The sequence below is a fragment of the Nymphaea colorata genome, chromosome 14, assembly GCF_008831285.2.
Source record: "Nymphaea colorata isolate Beijing-Zhang1983 chromosome 14, ASM883128v2, whole genome shotgun sequence".
Classification (NCBI taxonomy): Eukaryota; Viridiplantae; Streptophyta; class Magnoliopsida; order Nymphaeales; family Nymphaeaceae; genus Nymphaea; species Nymphaea colorata.
The window spans coordinates 11,287,495-11,306,211 of record NC_045151.1 but is presented as its reverse complement, the minus strand read 5'-3'; the positions used below and the strand labels follow the sequence as shown (position 1 = coordinate 11,306,211).

The 18,717-nt window shown below is 39.5% G+C and overlaps 1 protein-coding gene across 1 annotated transcript in view; it reads right to left on the bottom strand.

Moving 5' to 3' along the window:
- LOC116267585 (uncharacterized) overlaps positions 1 to 18,717 on the bottom strand; it is a 52,120-nt gene that overhangs the window by 28,754 nt on the left and 4,649 nt on the right. Inside the window, 6 exon segments of the mRNA XM_050075264.1 lie at positions 7,790 to 7,948; positions 8,039 to 8,222; positions 8,327 to 8,849; positions 8,944 to 9,301; positions 17,221 to 17,353; positions 17,465 to 17,592. Coding sequence (XP_049931221.1) covers positions 7,790 to 7,948; positions 8,039 to 8,222; positions 8,327 to 8,849; positions 8,944 to 9,301; positions 17,221 to 17,353; positions 17,465 to 17,592 — 1,485 coding nt within the window.

The following is an 18,717-nucleotide window of genomic DNA, read 5'->3' as shown; positions in this document are numbered from 1 at the left end:
CGAGCATACACTTCCTCAATCCCAGGGATCTCATCACAGTTTAGAAGTTGACTCCTAATGGATTCAAATTCATCATGCAATCCTCCAAGAAAAATAAAGGTCCGGTCTATCCATTCCTTTTCCCAGTACAAGGCATGATCAGAACCACAATTCCAGTCATCATTCACATGATAGTCCAGTTCCTCTCATTTAGTTTTCAGGGCTGCATAGAAGGATGCCACAGATAAGTCACCCTGTTTAAGGGAGTAGGTGCTACGTTTAAGCTGGTACGTACGCAGGACTCTTTTCTTACGGCCATACATCCTCGCAAGCACAGTCCACATATCATAGGCGGTCGACTTTCGCAAAATAAGTGGCTGAATATCAGCAGAAACAGAGCTAATGATCCACACCTTAACTTGACTGTCTTCTAGCTAATGATCCACACCTTAACTTGACTGTCTTCTAATGCCCAAGTCGCCCATCGAGGATCTATTTTACTGGGCGCAGGTGCCTCTCCCGTGATATAAGAAAGACGACCGCCACTAGTTATCCCTATTTCGAGTGCAGCAGACCAAGAGAGATAGTTGTCTTTATTCAGCCGAATGGAGGTGACTTGAACCGGCAAGTTTTCACTTTTGATATTGCTGCCCGTGTCAAAGGTCACATCGGACTTGGACGTCGTCTCTCCAGCCATAAAGACCAAAATGAATCCACCAATCAGGAAAAAAAATACCAGATCTATGTAGAACCCGGGCAGCGATAGGCGGGATCTCCGGCAAGAGGCACAGGGCGGAGATCAGGCCAAGCGACGGCGGGAGGCATCAAGCAGCAGCGAGACTAAGGGCGACTCCAGGCGAAGGCAGACCGGCGGAAGACGATGCAGACGGCGGAAGCAGACGATGGAAGCAGCAAACGATGCCAAGAGCGCAGGACTAGGTCGCCGGACGGTGCAGAGACCCACGGCGAAACCCCACGGCAATAGAGACACGGTGGGAGAAGCAGGGTGCGTTGGGCGTCAGGCGGCGGCGGGCGGCAGGCGACGGCCGTCGGGCGGCGTCGGGCGACGAGCGACGGCCGTCGGGCGTCGGGAGTCAAAGTCGGGCTGTGAACAGTGACGGGCGATGAACAGTGACTGGAACGAGTCCCCTCCAACACGAACACAAGCAAACGGCCAACCAGTAATGCCGGAACTTCACGACTCTGATACCATGTAGAAACACGCAATGAAAGAGGAAAACGAAGACAAAACACAAGATATACGTGGAAAACCTCAGGGAGAGGTGAAAAACCACGGAGAAGCTCTAACCTAGGGGCAAAACCGCAACCCTAAGAGAGAGAAGATTATTTTCACTTAATCAACAAAAACAACAATAAGTGGGAATATAAGAGGTAGACCCGCCTAGAGTACCAAGCCACTCTCGATTCTCGCGCCCATGGGACCGGGTCCATATCCAGACCTGGTTCCCAGTGTACAATATTCTAACAGTTTGCAATGTATGTGGTTGCTCGATTGTCACAATACATCTTCATGGGAAGTGGAATCGACACACTTAGGCTAGATAGCATGGTTTTAGCCCAAGTCGTTTCAACGACAGTTTGAGCCATAACTCTGTATTCAGATTCTGCACTAGATCTTGACACCACACATTGCTTTTTGTTTCTCCATGATATAAGGTTGCCTCCCACAAATATACAAAATCCTGTGGTAGATTTCATGTCTTCGACTGAGCCAGCATAGTCAGCATCACCATAGGCTTCCACTTCAAGGGTCTTACCTTTTGTGAACAATAGTCCTTGGCCAGGAGATGATTTCAGATATTTGACCACCATTAAAGCAGCATTCCAATGAACTTTCCTGGGTCTTTCCATAAATTGACTTTGTTTCCCCACTGCAAAGTTAATGTCTAGTCTGATCACAGTAACATAGAGGAGATTTCCAATAAGAGACCTGTATGATCGAGAATCCACTAATTCTGATTGGTCATTATGAAGATGTATGCGTAGATTCATAGGTAGATTGGCCGGTTTAGCTCCTAACATCCCGGTGTCCTGCAATAAATCAAGAACATACTTTCGTTGAGCGAGAACTACACATTTCCTGTTGCGAGTCACCTCTATTCCCAAGAAATATCCTAGTTGACCAAGATCTTTCGTCACAAAGTGTTTTTGAAGAAACAACTTTGTATCAAAAATTTCTTAGTGAGGAGAGCATCGCCCCAGTAGCGCATAGGAACATGCCTGTGGAACATAATAGCTCGAGTGACATCCAATAAATGGCGATTTTTACGTTCGGCCACGCCATTTTGAGGAGGAGTATAACTGCAGGACGTCTCATGAACAATACCCTTGCCCCGCAGGAAGTCATCTAGGACATACTCCCTGGCATTATCAGTACGTAAAGTCTGAACAGAGGTCTGAAATTGATTTTCGACAAAGGCAACAAAGTTTTTGACGACGACAGGAACCTCACTACGTTCTTTCAACAAGTACACGAACGTACAACGGGAGTAGTCATCAATCAGAGTCATAAAGTAATGGAAACCACGACAAGTGGGTACTCCCGAAGGACCCCAAACATCAGAGTGAACCAAGGCAAAAGGACGAGTGGTTTTATTGATAGAAATAGGGTACGAAGTCCTAACATGCTTAGCAAGCTGACACACTTCACATGTGAAGGAGTCCATGGAAACAGAAGTAAACAACCTAGGAAACAACTTCTTAATCAACTGGAATGGGAGATGTCCAAGGCGCTCGTGCCATCTCATAATGCTAGACCTGTCCTCCACGCCCGTCAACTGTCTGCTAGTGGCTGAGATGAGAGCAGAAGCAACCTGAACGGGCAGTCTGTAGAGGCCATCAATAACCGAACCAATCCCAATCTTCTTCCCCGTCACCAAGTCTTGCAGGGTACAATGATCAGCAGAGAAAATTAGATTACAATTGAGTTCTTTGGTGATACTACTGACAAATAACAAATTCACAGGAATATTGGGAACATGAAGAGCATTATGCAGAATATATCTATTTAATAAGGACAAACTCCCTTTTCCAGCCACAGAGATCGAGGACCCATATGCCATAGAGACTCGTTGCTGCCCTAAAGACAATTTGTACTCTTGAAACATCTTAGGGTTCCCTGTCATATGATGAGTAGCTCCACTGTCCACAACGCAATCACCAAGTAAGGAATTACCTTGATCACTTGTGGCAACGAGAGCTTCGGCTAACTGAGCTCCCTCAGACGTGGAGGCTTCCTCCTTAGTAGTAGATAATTGGCTGATGTAAGCTTGTAATTCCTTGAGTTGATCAGAGGAAAGCTTCAGTTTGTCAACACTGGGAGAGCTAGTATCGGGCACAGGAGGACCCCGCCTACCAGAAGAAGGGCGACCACGGGTGAGCCTCTTCTCTGGATGAAGATCCCAACAAAAATCAACAGAGTGCCCCAACTTGTTACAATGACTGCACCGCCGGATAGTACGCTGCCCAGTCCCTGGAGCACGGCTAACAAAAGCAGAGGGTGAACTACCATGACTAGAGTCAATATGCATCTCTTGACGGCGTTGTTCCTCAGATTCCACCCGGGCATACACCTCCTCAATCCCAGGGGTCTCATCACAATTGAGAATTTGACACCTAATGGATTCAAACTCATCACGCAGACCTCCCAGAAAAATAAAAGTGCGGTCCATCCATTCTTTCTGCCAGTACAGTTCATGATCAGAACCACACTTCCAGTCATCATTCACATGATAATCCAGTTCCTCCCATTTAGTCTTCAGGGCTGCATAGAAGGATGCCACAGACAAGTCACCCTGTTTAAGAGAATGGATGTTGTGTTTAATCTGGTAAGTACGCAGGACTCTCTTTTTACAGCCATACATCCTCGCAAGCACAGTTCACATGTCATATGAGGTCAACTTACGCAAAATAAGGGGCTGAATATCAGCAGAAACAGAACTAATAATCCAAACCTTAACTTGACTATCTTCCAACGCCCAAGTCGCCCATCCAGGATCAGTTTTACTAGGCGCAGGTTTCTCCCCAGTAATATAGGGCACACGACCGCGACTAGTGATCCCAATTTCAAGCGCAGCAGACCAAGAGAGATAATTGTCTTTGTTCAGCCGAATATAGGTGACTTGAACAGGCAAGTTTTCACTCTTGGAATTGCTGCCCGTGTCAAAAGTAACATCGGTCTTGGAGGGCATCTCTTCAGCCATAACAACCACAACAGAAATCCAACAGTCAGAGTATACCAAAAAAACACAGGGCGAGGACGGGCAGCGGCAGAACAGCAAGCTGCGACGACAGTCCAGGCGACGGCGGTCCAGGCGACGGCGGAAGAAAGGCCAGACGACGGCGGGAAAAGACCAGGCGGTGGTGGCGGCGGGAAAAACCAGGCGACGGCGGGAGGGAATGCGTCTGCGGGCTGCGTCGGCGGCGGGCTGCGTCTCGGCGGGCTGCGTCGGCGGGGCTGCATCGGCGGCGGAACAAGGGTTCAGACTTAGGGTTCCAAGAAAAACCCTAAATCACAAACGAACAAAGAAGCCAAACAGCACGATTTTGGCTCTGATACCATGTAGAAACACGCAGTAGAAAGGGAAGAAGAAAAGCCAACACAGGATATACGTGGAAAACCTCGGAATGAGGTGAAAAACCACGGAGAAGCTCTAACCTAGGGGCAAAACCGCAACCCTAGGAGAGAGAAAACTCTATTCACTTAATCAACAATTACAATAAGTGATAGAATTAAAAGAGAGAGGAAGAGAGACCTGCCTAGGGAACCGAGCCCATCCTCGGTTCCCGCGCCCATGGGTTCCGGACCCGGTTCCCTATACATTGTATTCTAACAGTATCAAAAATTCAAGTCAAGTGTAATTAGGTCCAAAAATATCCAAATCTCATTTAAATGTATGTAAAACCATAGTCCATCCCTTTTTCTATTTAAATGAACATGGGCGCCATTTTGTAAGTTTAGATGTTGAAGTTATGAACAAAAGCCTCTCTCTACTCTCTTATCAGTTATTTTGGTTGTGTTCTTATCACTTGGCTTATTTAGTATTAATCTCATAGTCGACAGTTCAGCAATTCCTAAAACTGCACTATTATGATGTGAAAATCTTATCTGCATCAACTAAAATACATATAAAAGTTGGATGCCTGCAAAAAAGAATAAAATATATCAAACTGGGGAGCAAACACCCCTTGCTGCACACTTGTCTCTAATTACATGCATAAAAACTTCTACAAGTTCATTATCTATGTGAAATTAAACCATTAGTAGTTTTTCAATTTTCTATAGATTATGAGAAAAAGTCTCAAGCATAGACAACAAAAGTTCAAAAATCAGTTCCTACATGCCAATCATATAAAGAGTAGATCCTTAATTGTCAAAATATCAACTAGTTGACTGACTAGTCCAGCTAGTCAGCTGAGTCAGTTATCAACTGACCTGCGTTTCACCAGTGACTGGTTAGTCAGAATAGTAAACTGATCGACTAATCTCTATAGTGTCTATGCCTATAAATATAAACTGTGTATTTTCTTATTCATTTACAGTCAATTGACTTGGACCGAGTGGAACCAATTAGTCCTTTTAAGGTCTTCAATGGCCTGTTTCCAACTTATAATTTTGACAACTTAGAACAGAACAGATCTGGGAAAGGAAGGGAATGTGAGAAAAAATTATCATCAAGATCAATAATAATGCCGACGAGCAACAAAGATCTTGTGAAAGACAACCATGTAAGGCATTGACATAGCATAAAGTTGCTGATATACTTTCTCTCAACAAATTATCAACACAAAGCTAATCACAAGGCAGGATTATGTCATCGACATTCATCTTCATGCCTGGAGAGAGAGTGAGAGAGAAAGGAAGACCATTAACCAGAAAGCAAGCACAAACCTCTTTGCCATCCCAGTGGTCCCATGATGCAGGAAACAACCAAGGACCCAAATAATCATTTCCATGCTCTCACTTTAGTCATCCTCTACAGAATGAACTTCCTATAGTTAAGTTTAGGTTTTTTATATCAACTTCTTCAATATAAACTAAATTTTGTGGCCCCAGAGTGTCTGGACTGTCAAGAAGCATGTAGTGATCAGAGCCCAGAAAGCTGATACTCTCTGGCATCATTTGTTTTCCTCAGATCTTAGATTTGAAGTTGATTTTAGATCCTTGAATCTTAGATCTGAGGTTCTGAAATCCGCACCTTAAAAAGCAAGGCATTTGTAGACCTTTTTTCTTTTGAAAGTCTCTCTCTTTCCCGATCCCTTTGTTCTCCCCCTTCTCTCTCCCATAATCATCAACCAGTATGGCCATCAAGGGTCAAAGCTCAAGTTTTCCTATCTTAAAACAAGAATCTACAAGCCTTGGACCCACTAACATTCAACTCCCACAAGTTTTAGCGTTCTCTTTCCTTAGGATCTGGCAGTCGCGCAAATAAACACACCAAAGCCAAAGCCACTTCAAATGCATTTTACATTTCGCTTTGTTAATGAGACATCTCCTAATTTCTCATGTCCTTGTTCGTCTAAATGTCAATCTGCAATAGCCATGTTTAAAATACATGGTCTTACAGTTATCGTCTCCAAATACATGAAATTATAAATTAAAAGTCTTATGACTCTACTAATGAATTAGTACAATTTCTACAATGTACTATATTTCTTGACGTGTTCTACTTCTGTGATGCCCACTACTGACATCCTCAAACCATATTACCAGGAAATCCCCTGCTTTCAGTTTTTTTTTTCACTTCATATTGTCCATGTTAATGCATTATTTACAAAAGATCATTTCCCCTCTTCTGCTTGACACATCAATTTCTATTATCAATCCTTACTAGCAACTATGCCTTAAAGAGGCTACCTTCTTATTTGGTGGAAATAAAAATGATGCAAGTAGGTTATTCAACTAATGCCTCTTTTCCTTCCTATACTAACTAACACTGCACCATACCTATGTGCATATCCTGATGTCAATAAATCATTGGCATATTAATCTTCTCAAAAATGAAATGGAGTTGAAGCAAGAGAACACAAGCAAGTCCATAGATGAAGAGAGAATTATTTAACTGCTACTCTTCCTTGAAGTACGGAACATGAAGTACCCCACTCGTCCTACAAAGCATCAGCACCCATCCGCAAATGGGAAGCACAGATATCAATAATAACAAAGAACAATATCACATCACCTTTCATATCTGCAGAATCCATGTCATATGGCCCAAATACCAGATGACTAGCTTTTTTACTATGTAGAATATAATTTGCCATAATGAAGGATTCATAAGGCAATTCATAATGCATTGTTCCTTAGCCTGAAATTCAATTTTGGTGCATTACTTTCTAGCCCAAACATGCAAGAAGAGAAAAATTTTCACGTACCGTGTCCTAATAGATGCATAAAATAGGTGTCTGTTGAGACAAGGACAAACAGAATCACGGAAACAAGACATAAGACTGCAGATAAATAGATAATTCCTCAGTTTCTGTTTCACAGGCCTAGTGGTGAAAGCATCATCCTATCAACTAAAAAAAGTCCACAACATATATTACAAAACAGCTTCTTTTCCAAACATATTCTCATACTCTATGCTCAAAACCTTGCACCCAAAACTGAAAAGGAACCAAAGAAGAAAAAAGTGACCAGACCAGCTCGTTATACAGTTTTGGGAAAGTTGTGCTGCAGGAATGAACTCCAGAAACTTTATTTTGAAAAGTTAGGCCTAAAGCAAATATATAGGATTTAATAGTGACTCCAATTCAACATAAACTGCTAATAAGATTGGTCAATTGATACCGGCTCATCCAATAATGGCAATATATCATGAGCCATCCCAATGTAGGAAAGCACAGCAGCAATCACATTAGGAACTTGAGGGTTGAGATCAAGATGTCTCAGCTGGCGGCACAAAGAATCAACAATGTAGTCTGCATTTTCAACGACCAGATCCCTCACCTGTTCCAAAGTTAATGCACAATATCTATTAAGTATAAGCTAAGCAGCCAATTTTACGACAAAGCATGAACAAGAACTCGGACAACTCACATTTGTATGCCCCAAAGAAGTTGAAAGTGTATGTAAGACAGCATCTGAAGCACGTTTTATTTGATCATTTGAACAGATAAGGTTCTCCAGTAAGAGGTATAGGCAATCCAGCAAAAATCCACTTCTTTTAAAATCCTTCCCAAGAGACACACTGAATACGCCCAAGCCATCAATTATGACCTGCATGATAACACCACAATGATAACCAATGTTAGAGGACATAAAAAAATATCCTAATTTAAAACAGAAGCAAATGAATAAACTTGTTACAAACGAAAACCTTCCTGCTGTAGCATTGAAGTATCCTGGAAAAAATAGGAAGTCAAATTTTCCCAAGCATTTCTGTTTAGGGAACTTTGATCCACCGGAAGGCTCCAAATTTCTTGAGATAAATATTCATGCAAAATATTCCCAATACAATCAATTGCCTGGTTCTTTGCATCAGCTCTTTTAGAAGACATCCAATTAACAGACTGCTGAACGGCAGATTTAGCAGGCATTCTCTCTGCCCCAATGCTCTGTGCAGTTTCTCCCTTCAAATGCCACTGTTCTCCAGCCAATTTCCTTCCAGACTTCTCAAACATATCAATGTACAGGTTGAGTGACTGGCCAGATATACCATACATAATCTCATTTATAACACATACTGCAGTGCTCGCCTGGCGCAGCAATCTACCTGAACCAGTCCCCACATACCAAGAATGCCAACTTTCCTTTTTGTAGTCCTTCTGCCGGAGCTCAAAGATCAATTTACGCAGATACTCCAGAGGGATTTCAATAAGACTGGATAAGACAAGCTCGTCTCTGCAGTCTAGCGAAATTAATTAACCAGAATATGAGCACTCCAGTTTCCATGGCATATAAGAATTAAACTGGATAATAAAGCAATAAGGAGAAAGAATTACCTATAATCAAAGAAACAGAAATGAGTCTAAGTATCCCCGAAACTGCCTTGTATAGCTTCTGAGCACCAAAACGGCTGAACCAAGGAGGCATGCGAGGAAGTTCATGCTCTGGATAAACCATTTCTGCCGGATTCCCAATCCGTGTTCCAAGAGGAGATGGAATATTTGAAATTATTGGTAGAATATTTGGTGTGGTACGGCTAGAATTTAAGTGACTGATATTAGTCAACTCAGCCAATGATTGCAAATATCCTGCTGGAGAAGGATTTGTGAGCATGAGCTTCCCGAAAGAACCAGCATATACTGAATTATGGCTCAGCGATAGAGACAAAGAGTCCAAAAATTGAACAGTAGTCACCTGAAATTTTGATAACTCAGATTCACCAACTTTTCCTGGTACACCAAAAAGGCATAGTGCATACACAAAGCAAGAAAAGACAGATAACTATATATATATAATATATATATATATATATACACGTTATGTACAGACACATTTAAAATGAGGACAGCTTCCTTTGGGTTAGTTTGCCAATCACAGGTTGACTAGAAAAGGAAAAAGTAATACTTTTTATCATTGTCACATATATCGTGTACGGGTACCATACGGCGAGGAATTTCTCAGGTATAATACGACAAAATTATACATCTCAGGAAAATCTCAACAAATTTTTAAAAAATTTAAAACATTTAATAAATCCCAAAAATTATAAAAAAAATAAAAAATACAAAAAAACGCGTACAATACATGTTTTTTTTCACGTTTTTTATTTCTAGCATTTTTTTAAGAAAGACGCTTTTTTCACATTTTATACGGCTGACTTATTTTTCGCGTGTTATATGCGTTTTTTCGAATAAGACGTGTTTTCTATGACAATGATACATACCTATATATATATATATATATATATATATATATATATATATATATATATATATATATATATATATTAAAGATTTACAAGAACAACTAGTAAAGAAAATTCCTTCTTCTACTTTAATGCACAAAGAAGTTAATCCAACAGATCTAATAGGCTTCCTTGACAAAGAAGAAACAGAAAAATTCCTCCACCAATTAATGGTACAGTGTAAAATAACAATAGGAAAAACTATTATTGAAACCCAAGCTTTAATTGCAACAGGATGTACAAATACCATTTGAGATAAATCCCTAGTAGATCCAAAATATAGAAAACAAATGAAAAAGCCTATCCTGGCAAAAACAATGGCAGGAATAAAAATTTCTGATTCTGAATACATCCCAAAAGAATTGGTTAAATTTCAACTTGTAACCGTACAAGGAAAATTAACCCAATTGATTGCCCAAAAATTTATGTTAGAGATTTAGATATTCATCCTACATATTTTATTATTGGCCTATCTTTTCATATAGGATGCCAAGAAAGTATAGTTATTTCTAAACAAGGAATGCAACTCCACAGGGATCCTAATACCATTTTTAATGATGATTACATCCCCCTACTGTTACTCCATCTTTTGCATCAGCAAAGTGAAATTGCATAGCAGATCAAGATTGCACTTGCCCTGTTAAAGGACAATGCAAATAAAAGCATCAAAAGCATGAAAATTTTGTATAACAAACAGTAGTAGATAGACAATACCTCTCTACCTTTGTAGAAAGCGAAGTAAAATATCTGATTCCTTATGAAGGGCTAACAGACATAGACCTTTGCAGGTTTGAACTTTGAACAAATATCTCTTAGACAATAAAAGAATAATATACTATCTTTAACCAAATTGGCATTCATTCTAGTTACCATGGACTAGATGATATTATCTCTAAACTTTCAAAACTATAAATTCTAGGAGAAATCCTCAGACATTGGGAGAAAAATAAGATAATTTGTAACCTAGACATAATAAATCCAAACTTGAGCATTAAAACAGCAAATATAAAACATTCTCTTGAAGAAGAAAGAGATATAGAAGAGCATATTACAGAATTACTCAAGCTAAAAGTTATTTGTATGAGTACAAGTGCACAAATGACAATACAAGGGGTGATGGATACAACATCCCCAACAAAGATACTTTCATCCAAAAGATACAAAATAAAAGATATTTTTCAAAATTTGACTGCAAAAGTAGGTTTTGGCAAGTAAAAATGGAGGACAAATCCATAGAATGGATAACTTTTACATGTCCACAAGGTCACAACGAATGGTTAGTAATGCCTTTTGGTGTAAAAAATGCACCAAGTGTTTTTCAAAGAAAAATGGATAATGCAATAGAAAAATGCAAACAATTCTCCATCATTTATGTTGATGACATTATTGTTTTTTCTAAAGCAAAAAATGAACATATTAAACATTTGAAAAAAAATCTTCGAAACATTTGAAGAACAGGGTATTATTATTTCAAAGAAAAAAATGGAATTACTCCAAACCCATATCAAATTCCTTGGGATAGAAATTGGAACTGGATACATAAATCTTCAAACTCACATTACAAACAAAATTATCAAAGAATTCCCAGACAAAGTAGAAGAGAAAAAGGCACTCCAACAGTTCCTAGGCATCCTAAACTACACCAGAACATATATCCCACAACTACACCATCAAGTTGCTAGCCTATATGCTAAGTTAAAACTTAGTGGAGTTCTATTCTTTAGATATAGAACAAGTAAAAAAGATTAAATATCTGGTTAGTAAACTAAAACGCCTCAGACTACCACTTAGTTCAAACTATCTAATAGTCCAAACAGACGGATCACATCTTGGGTGGGGCGCAGTTTTATGAGCTAAACCCTCCAAGTATGATTCAAAAGCAATCGAAGAAATATGTCGTTACCAGGAAAATTTATGGAAAAATGAAACATTTCATCAATAAACATTGAATTATTAGCTATCATTTATGCCTTGAAATCCTTTGAATTATTTATACTTCGAAAACAATTCTCTATTCGAATTGACTGTGAAGCTATTGTAAAGTTTCATGCTCAATTACATGAGACAAGGAAAAACTCTTCTACAAGAAAATGGTTGAATTTCAGAGATACTCTATCAAATTATTCGGCTCAAATCGTTTTTGAGCATATCAAGGGAAAAGATAACAACATTGCAGAGATCCTCTCTCGCCTCAAATCAATACAGAATGGATAGCATGGTGAAAGAACTTTCAAAAGCAATCGACATGGTAGTCGGTTTCTGCAAAGAACAAGAGAAGTTGGTAATAAAGTAAAGGTACTTGATCAACACTCTGAACCGACTAAAAGGCTGGATGAAGCCGTCGATCTCCTACAAACAGTGGAGACAAAATGAGTTACAATGTCCACAAAAGGTGTCATCACGACCCAAAAAACCCAGCTTTCATATGAAAGAGGGAAATGTGTACAAGAGGCAAGAACATCAAAAAGTCAACTTTTTGTGAAAGCAGTTTTTGGCACTCCCACGAAAACTCATCTTTCAAAAATCTTTGACGACATCATCCAAATTCCAGAATTCATTGACATAAATTTTCATAACTTAGCTGAACCACCCCAGTTGCCAGTAGAAGGCCCAAATGAAGAATATCTTACTGATTGTTTTGGATTCTATCTTAGGACCCTTTGTTTACAAGGTTGTAACCCAAAATTTATTCAAAAATGGTTTCAATATGGCTCCTTAGCCATGATTTACTTATCCCCTTCATTTAAGGAAATCAGTTTACTACCTCCAAAATTAGATAATGTTGTAAGAGAATTTACTTCAGGAAATCCTGGTTTTACAGCTGAATCTATAGTTTTTCTAAAATTGTTTTCAGCAACACCAAAACTAATCAGTCTTCCAGACGATTCTTGAAAAGAAAAGAAAAGAATTCACCTAGTCCAAATAGGACTTGTAAGTAAAGACTTCCAATTGACTTTTCGCACAAATCAAAAGCAAAAACCATATCCCCAGATAGAGGACAAACTGAAGTTTGTACACTACCTACATGCCTTGGATATGAAAATTATTGTAAACACTGCAAAATCACAAGCAGAAAGAGGAATATGGTGGCATCACTCTTCCACCAGTAGATATGCTATTTAAAGATTGCTCAAAAAAGAAAGATACCATTGCACTAGTAAAACTCCAAGGATTCATAGATCGTATAGACAAATGGGACATACAAGACTCTAAAGATACAACCAAAGCCTATTGCCACCTCATAAAGCACCAAGCAGGCACTTGCTATGCATGTAGAAGAAAAATGACGACAATAAAAAGCAAAGACGGACTAAGAATTTTTACAACAAGAAGGCCGACAGCAATGTTGTAAAAAGTGTATCATAAGTTATATCGGTCTAGCTTTTAAGATACGTTGCATCGTAAAATATCGTAACGTATTGCAACCGTATCGTATTTTTAAAAAAAAAAACAGAAAAAATATAAGAAATTCTCAAAAAATAATAAAAAATCAATAAAAATTACTGTATCGTACCGTATCGTAATCGTATCGTAATGTATTGTAACCGTATCGTAACTGTATCGTACAATACGGTGCCTGTATCGTAACTGTACGATACATGTGGTGTATCGTATCGCATTTTTGAAACGCGACGATACGTATCGTACGATACGGGGCTGTACCGTACGATACGTACAACACTGGCCGATAGTAACACGCAGAAGAGGACAACCGACAACCCATCTTTCCACGTACTCCACTGAGACTACATTACAAGAGCCAAGAGGGAATCTGATTCCTCTCTAGACAATATGTCCATATGAACGACAAAAGAAGGTGGTTCTTTTTGGACCACCCGACCGAAAGTCGGTACTATGTGACAGACAAAAGAAAGTGGTTCCTTCATGGGACCACTCAGCCGAACGATGTTTTGTCCAAAAAAATCAAAGTGCACTCAATCGCATAAGACAGGACATCCACTAATAACGTAATTTTATCGCTTCACTTACTACCGTCAAAAGCGGAAAAGCTGTGAATAAGATTATTTTGAAGTGGAGAATATGTAAGCCTCTGTCAAGACTTCGGAGGCCTCTATTAAATCCTTACTCTGCATTGAAAGGAGGGGGGAGGTGGGTTTTCTTGGGGAACTTACCACGAGAGAGGAGTGTAGAAAGAGAAAAAAAAAAACTTTCCCCTTCCTTCTTTCCTTTTACAGTTTCTATAATGTATTCCTAAGGGAGGAAATGGTACCGGCCAAGCAGATTTGAAGCATAGTCGAGATGAAGTGCCCCTGCGTAGATACTGGAGACACACCAAGGGTTGAATTGTGATTTTGGATTATATATATATATATATTGTTTTGAGATCCATTTTGTAATTATGTTCAGTTTGCATCTGTGTGGACCCATTCAGATTCGGGGTACTTGTTCAAGACCCGATCCATTACTTTCTCTCGTCCATGTAAATGGGCGACGACTTATTTTGTAAAGGACTTTGAAGTCAAAGAAGTAAATGTTCCTTTCGTTATTTGTCTTTTCATTTACTTTGTCGCTTAGCATACTTACTTTTGCTTTCAAAAATTTTGATTGTCGCTTCTGCAAGCTGAGCTTGCATCAGGAACTCTACCTTCTCTAATTCATTCAAGCGGGCAATTTTGTTTCCATTGAGACGTCCTGCAATTTGTTGGACGTGGACAGCACTTGTGGCCAACATATCGTGGCATTGCAGACTCACAAGTAAGGTTTCTTTTGTAGATTAGTAGTGGTATGGCTGTCGGAAAGCAGACAGCAGTCTATGGTGAAGATAGTTGTTGGTTCTGTTCATGGATTACAACTTTACACCAGTTTATCATATTAAGTTGTAATGCTGATTTATCTACTGGTTTCTTTCTTTGAAGATCTGCCTATCAGCTGGTCACAACTGTTTGTCTCTAGCCTATCTATTTTCTTTTTTTGGGGCGCCCGTTGTGCTGCTTGGGATTTTTTTTTTTTTTTGATCGTTAAATTTAGTTGTGGGCAGTGTGGACGTGCCTTAATCTTTACAAATTCTTGAAGGCAGATTCAAGATAGCCGAAAATCCCAAACTTGAGTCCTCTGAGTTCAAAATTGGGGGCAATCCATTTTCTTATGGTTGCATAGTTAAATTGGATGCCATTAACTATGAAATTTGGTCAAGATCGTTCATAATGTCTGTCACTGGACATCGAAGGAAATATTTACTTGATGAAGCTGAACAAGAAGTTAAGAGTGGAAAATATGCTACCTGAGAAGAAGATAATATCATGGCTATGTGCTGGAAAATGAATAGTGTGGATTCTACAATCGCTCCTACCATTGCATATTATACTACTGCTAAGGATATGTGAGACTTCCGATGCCAGACTTATTTGCATAAAAAAAATGAGTAAGGTGTTTCAAGTAGAAGAGGAATTATACAAACTACAACAAGGAAATATGAGTCTATAACTTTGCCCCAACATTTTGCAGCCATCAAGGCTACCTTTGAAAAACTTAAATCTTTCAGTTTCAGGCCTCCATGTAAGTCTTGCTATAAATCTCATTATGAACAAAGTATGGTCTCAAACTTTTTGGCAGGCTTGTTTCCGGAGTACTCAGTTGCTACGGCCCCAAATGCTCGCTGGAGTCGCTTGGCTGTCACTTTATCTCAGTCGGTCAGTGACACACCTGCTTCAGCATTGGTAGCATCCAGTGGAAGTGGATCTTGTTCTTCTTCTGTCTCAAGAGGAAAAGGTACAGGTCATGGAATAGGAGGACGTGGTAGATTTTCGTGCACCTATTATGGGAAAATTGGTCATCTTGTGGACAGGTGCTGGGATATCTATGGTAGACTATCTAGAGGCACAAAGAGGAGAGGAACCAAGGCTCCCATAGGCAAAGGCACTTCATTTACAGCTCCTACAAGAATGGCGTAGGCAGCAGCCAGTGGAGAGAGTTCAACCTCATCTGAATCTTTCTCTCTCGGCCTGAGCAAGGTAGAGCATGAGCATTGTCACATAGTGCTGCTACATCATCCTTATCAGCTGCTGCTTGCTCTGCCCTTCCATGGTTTCGCATGACCCAAGTACAGTTTGGATGATTAACTCAGGTGTCTCGAAGCATTTTTGTAGCTGGCCACACTTGTTCTCATTCTTGACCAGGTTTGATCAGCTACAGTTTGTTAAATTGGCTGATGATAGATTATCTCCCATTTGGAGAGTGGGGATGTTAAAATATCTCCTCCTTTTGATTTTATTGAATGTGTTACTCCATATTGCCTACGAATCTGTTGTCAGTAAAGCAGTTGACCTCTAGTCTGAAATGTAGAGTCATCTTTGACTTTGATTGTTGTGTTTTTCGGTACTTACAAACTAGGAACATGATTGGCGGAGGCCATGAGCAAGGGGGAGTCTATTTATTGTCAACACTTGTTTGTACTGCAGCGACTTCTGTGTCTCAAAAGCCAACTCTGTAACAGTGACACTTGTGGTTGGGTCATCCTTCTCCATTGAAGTTGCATCAAGTTCTCCCTAATGTTTCCATGTCTAAGCGCTTCCAATGTAAAACTTGCCAACTTGACAAACACACAAAGAAGTTTTCCTTCCAGTCTACCAGCTTACAGTATAACAGAAACTTGTAAGTTATTGATGATCCCAACCGACTCCGGCAGGTCCTAACTCCTAATCCAATAAATGGCAATCATAGCTAACTCAAGCGACTCGCAGGTCGGATTGGTGAGTTTGTCAACTATGTATAGGAGAACTTAGAAGTTAGAGCAGCCTTCGAAAGTTGTTCTAAGGGAAACTGACCAAAAAAAAAAAAAAACTCTAAAAGTCGGATGTTTTTAGACTCGATCAACTTTGACGAAGTTTATAATTGGATGGACTCGGTCTTGGTTGCGTGGACCACACCAGACATGATCAGATGCACATCCAAGTTGTGTCCACTACCACACCCATACCTATACATGTGTCGGGTCACCTCGAGCAGGTAATTCTACATTTTAAAAGTGTCTTTGTGACTTAGGTTTCGAAAAAAAATTGCACAACAAAAGATCCTTGGGTTGAACTCATGTTTGGTCTAATTTTCACCAAGGATGGACAACGTAGGTCTAACTTTCAATGAGGATGGACAACATATCACTGAGAAATGTACGTTGCTTTAATCATATCATTTATATATGATCAACATATGTTTTTGCAGTTTAAAAGCATAAGGAAAAATCACTTTTAACTGAGAACAAAAAGTAATATCTTGAAGATCTAATAACATAACTAGAGCTATTGGTATCTAATTTAGTTTCTATTCTAAAAATTTTAACAGAATTTTCTACAAAGGATACCAGAATCCATATAAACAAAATAACACAGTCTCTGAGTGTATTGATCCTTACCGGTGAACCAAGAATATGGTCCACCACACGCTGAGGACCAGCATAGTAGACAGCAGCAAGCAATTTTTGAGCATGTGACAGGGCAACTGTATCTTCACTTCCCAGCACTACTTTGGGGAGTTGCCTGATGAGACTGTACAGCAAACATGAAACCAGGTTTGGCCACAAAAAAGCATGAGCCCCAATTCTTAAAAATATAAAATCCAGAGAGAGAGAGAGAGAGAGAGATAATGGAAGGAAAAACCTTTGAAGAGTTTTGGCAATCTCATGTTCTTCAAGATATTTGTTGTCCAACATTAAAATTTCCAGGTACTCTTGGGCTGTTGATGCCACAGCAGCAGAATCATCACAAACTAAAACATACAAGCACTCCTGCAATTTTGTAGCAAGTGCACAATTACATCAATAATGGTTGCCAAATTAAGCAACAGAAGTAGCACAACAACCTGAAAGCAAGAGAAAATCTAATGGCTAAAAATAGAAGGAAATTAAGGGTGTATTTGGAATCTTGGGTACACAAAAAAAAGGCGTTTTGGAGGCAAAACAGGTCCAAAAATGCCTTTTTTAGTTTGTTTGGATGGCTTGAGAACAGAGTTCTCAGAAAAATGGGTTTTTCATTGAAAACACTGCATTCATAAGGGAGTAAAAAAACTACCGCTTCAAGTTATTCATCTAAAAGCCAGTTTCCTTGCCTGTCCACCCAAACATGAAAAAATGATTTTGAAAACTCGTTCCCCACGAAACCAAGTTTTCTGAAAAAACATTTTCAATGTGTCATCCAAAACACTATCTAAAAGGTAAACAGAGGACATAAATAGTAGCACTCTAACGCAAATCATTGGAGCATAAGGATACGCCAATTTTGCGCAACTACCAGTACTGGTATGGCAGTACTGCCATGCAGGTACAGCACTGTCATGTTTAGATGGGTTTCAGATTGGAACAGATCCAAACCACAATTTTTTCTTCCGTACCAATATCTGCTTCCCTGTACATGCACCCGAACCCACACCTGTGTGACTTATTGGGAGCAGTTCATAGAGCGCAGATGATTTCCAAGGCCTTTTTTTTGTGAGCTATAAAAGATATCTGGAGCACGAAGTTCCTCAGTGGAAGTATAAAGAAAAAAAAATATTATTACTTTTTTACTTTTATTATTGTATAGCTGCCATTACTGTTGATGCTTGTTGTAAAAAAAAAAAATCTCTCTCTCTCTCTCTCTCTCTCTCTCTCTCTCTCTCTCTCTCTCTCTCTCTCTCTTTCCCTCTCTCTCTCTCACCCCCCACAAGTGCACATTCACATTTGTCTTACATTTGCAAGAAAATTAGTTGTAGTTGGCTAATGAACAGTTCTATGACTGCCTCACACCATATTCACATAGATGTTTGTGTATTACAATCATTATGGTTATAATCACAAAGTTATCAACCAATAATGTGCTAATGCAATAAGACCTATATGGCTATATCATATGAAACACCCACAACAGAAACATAA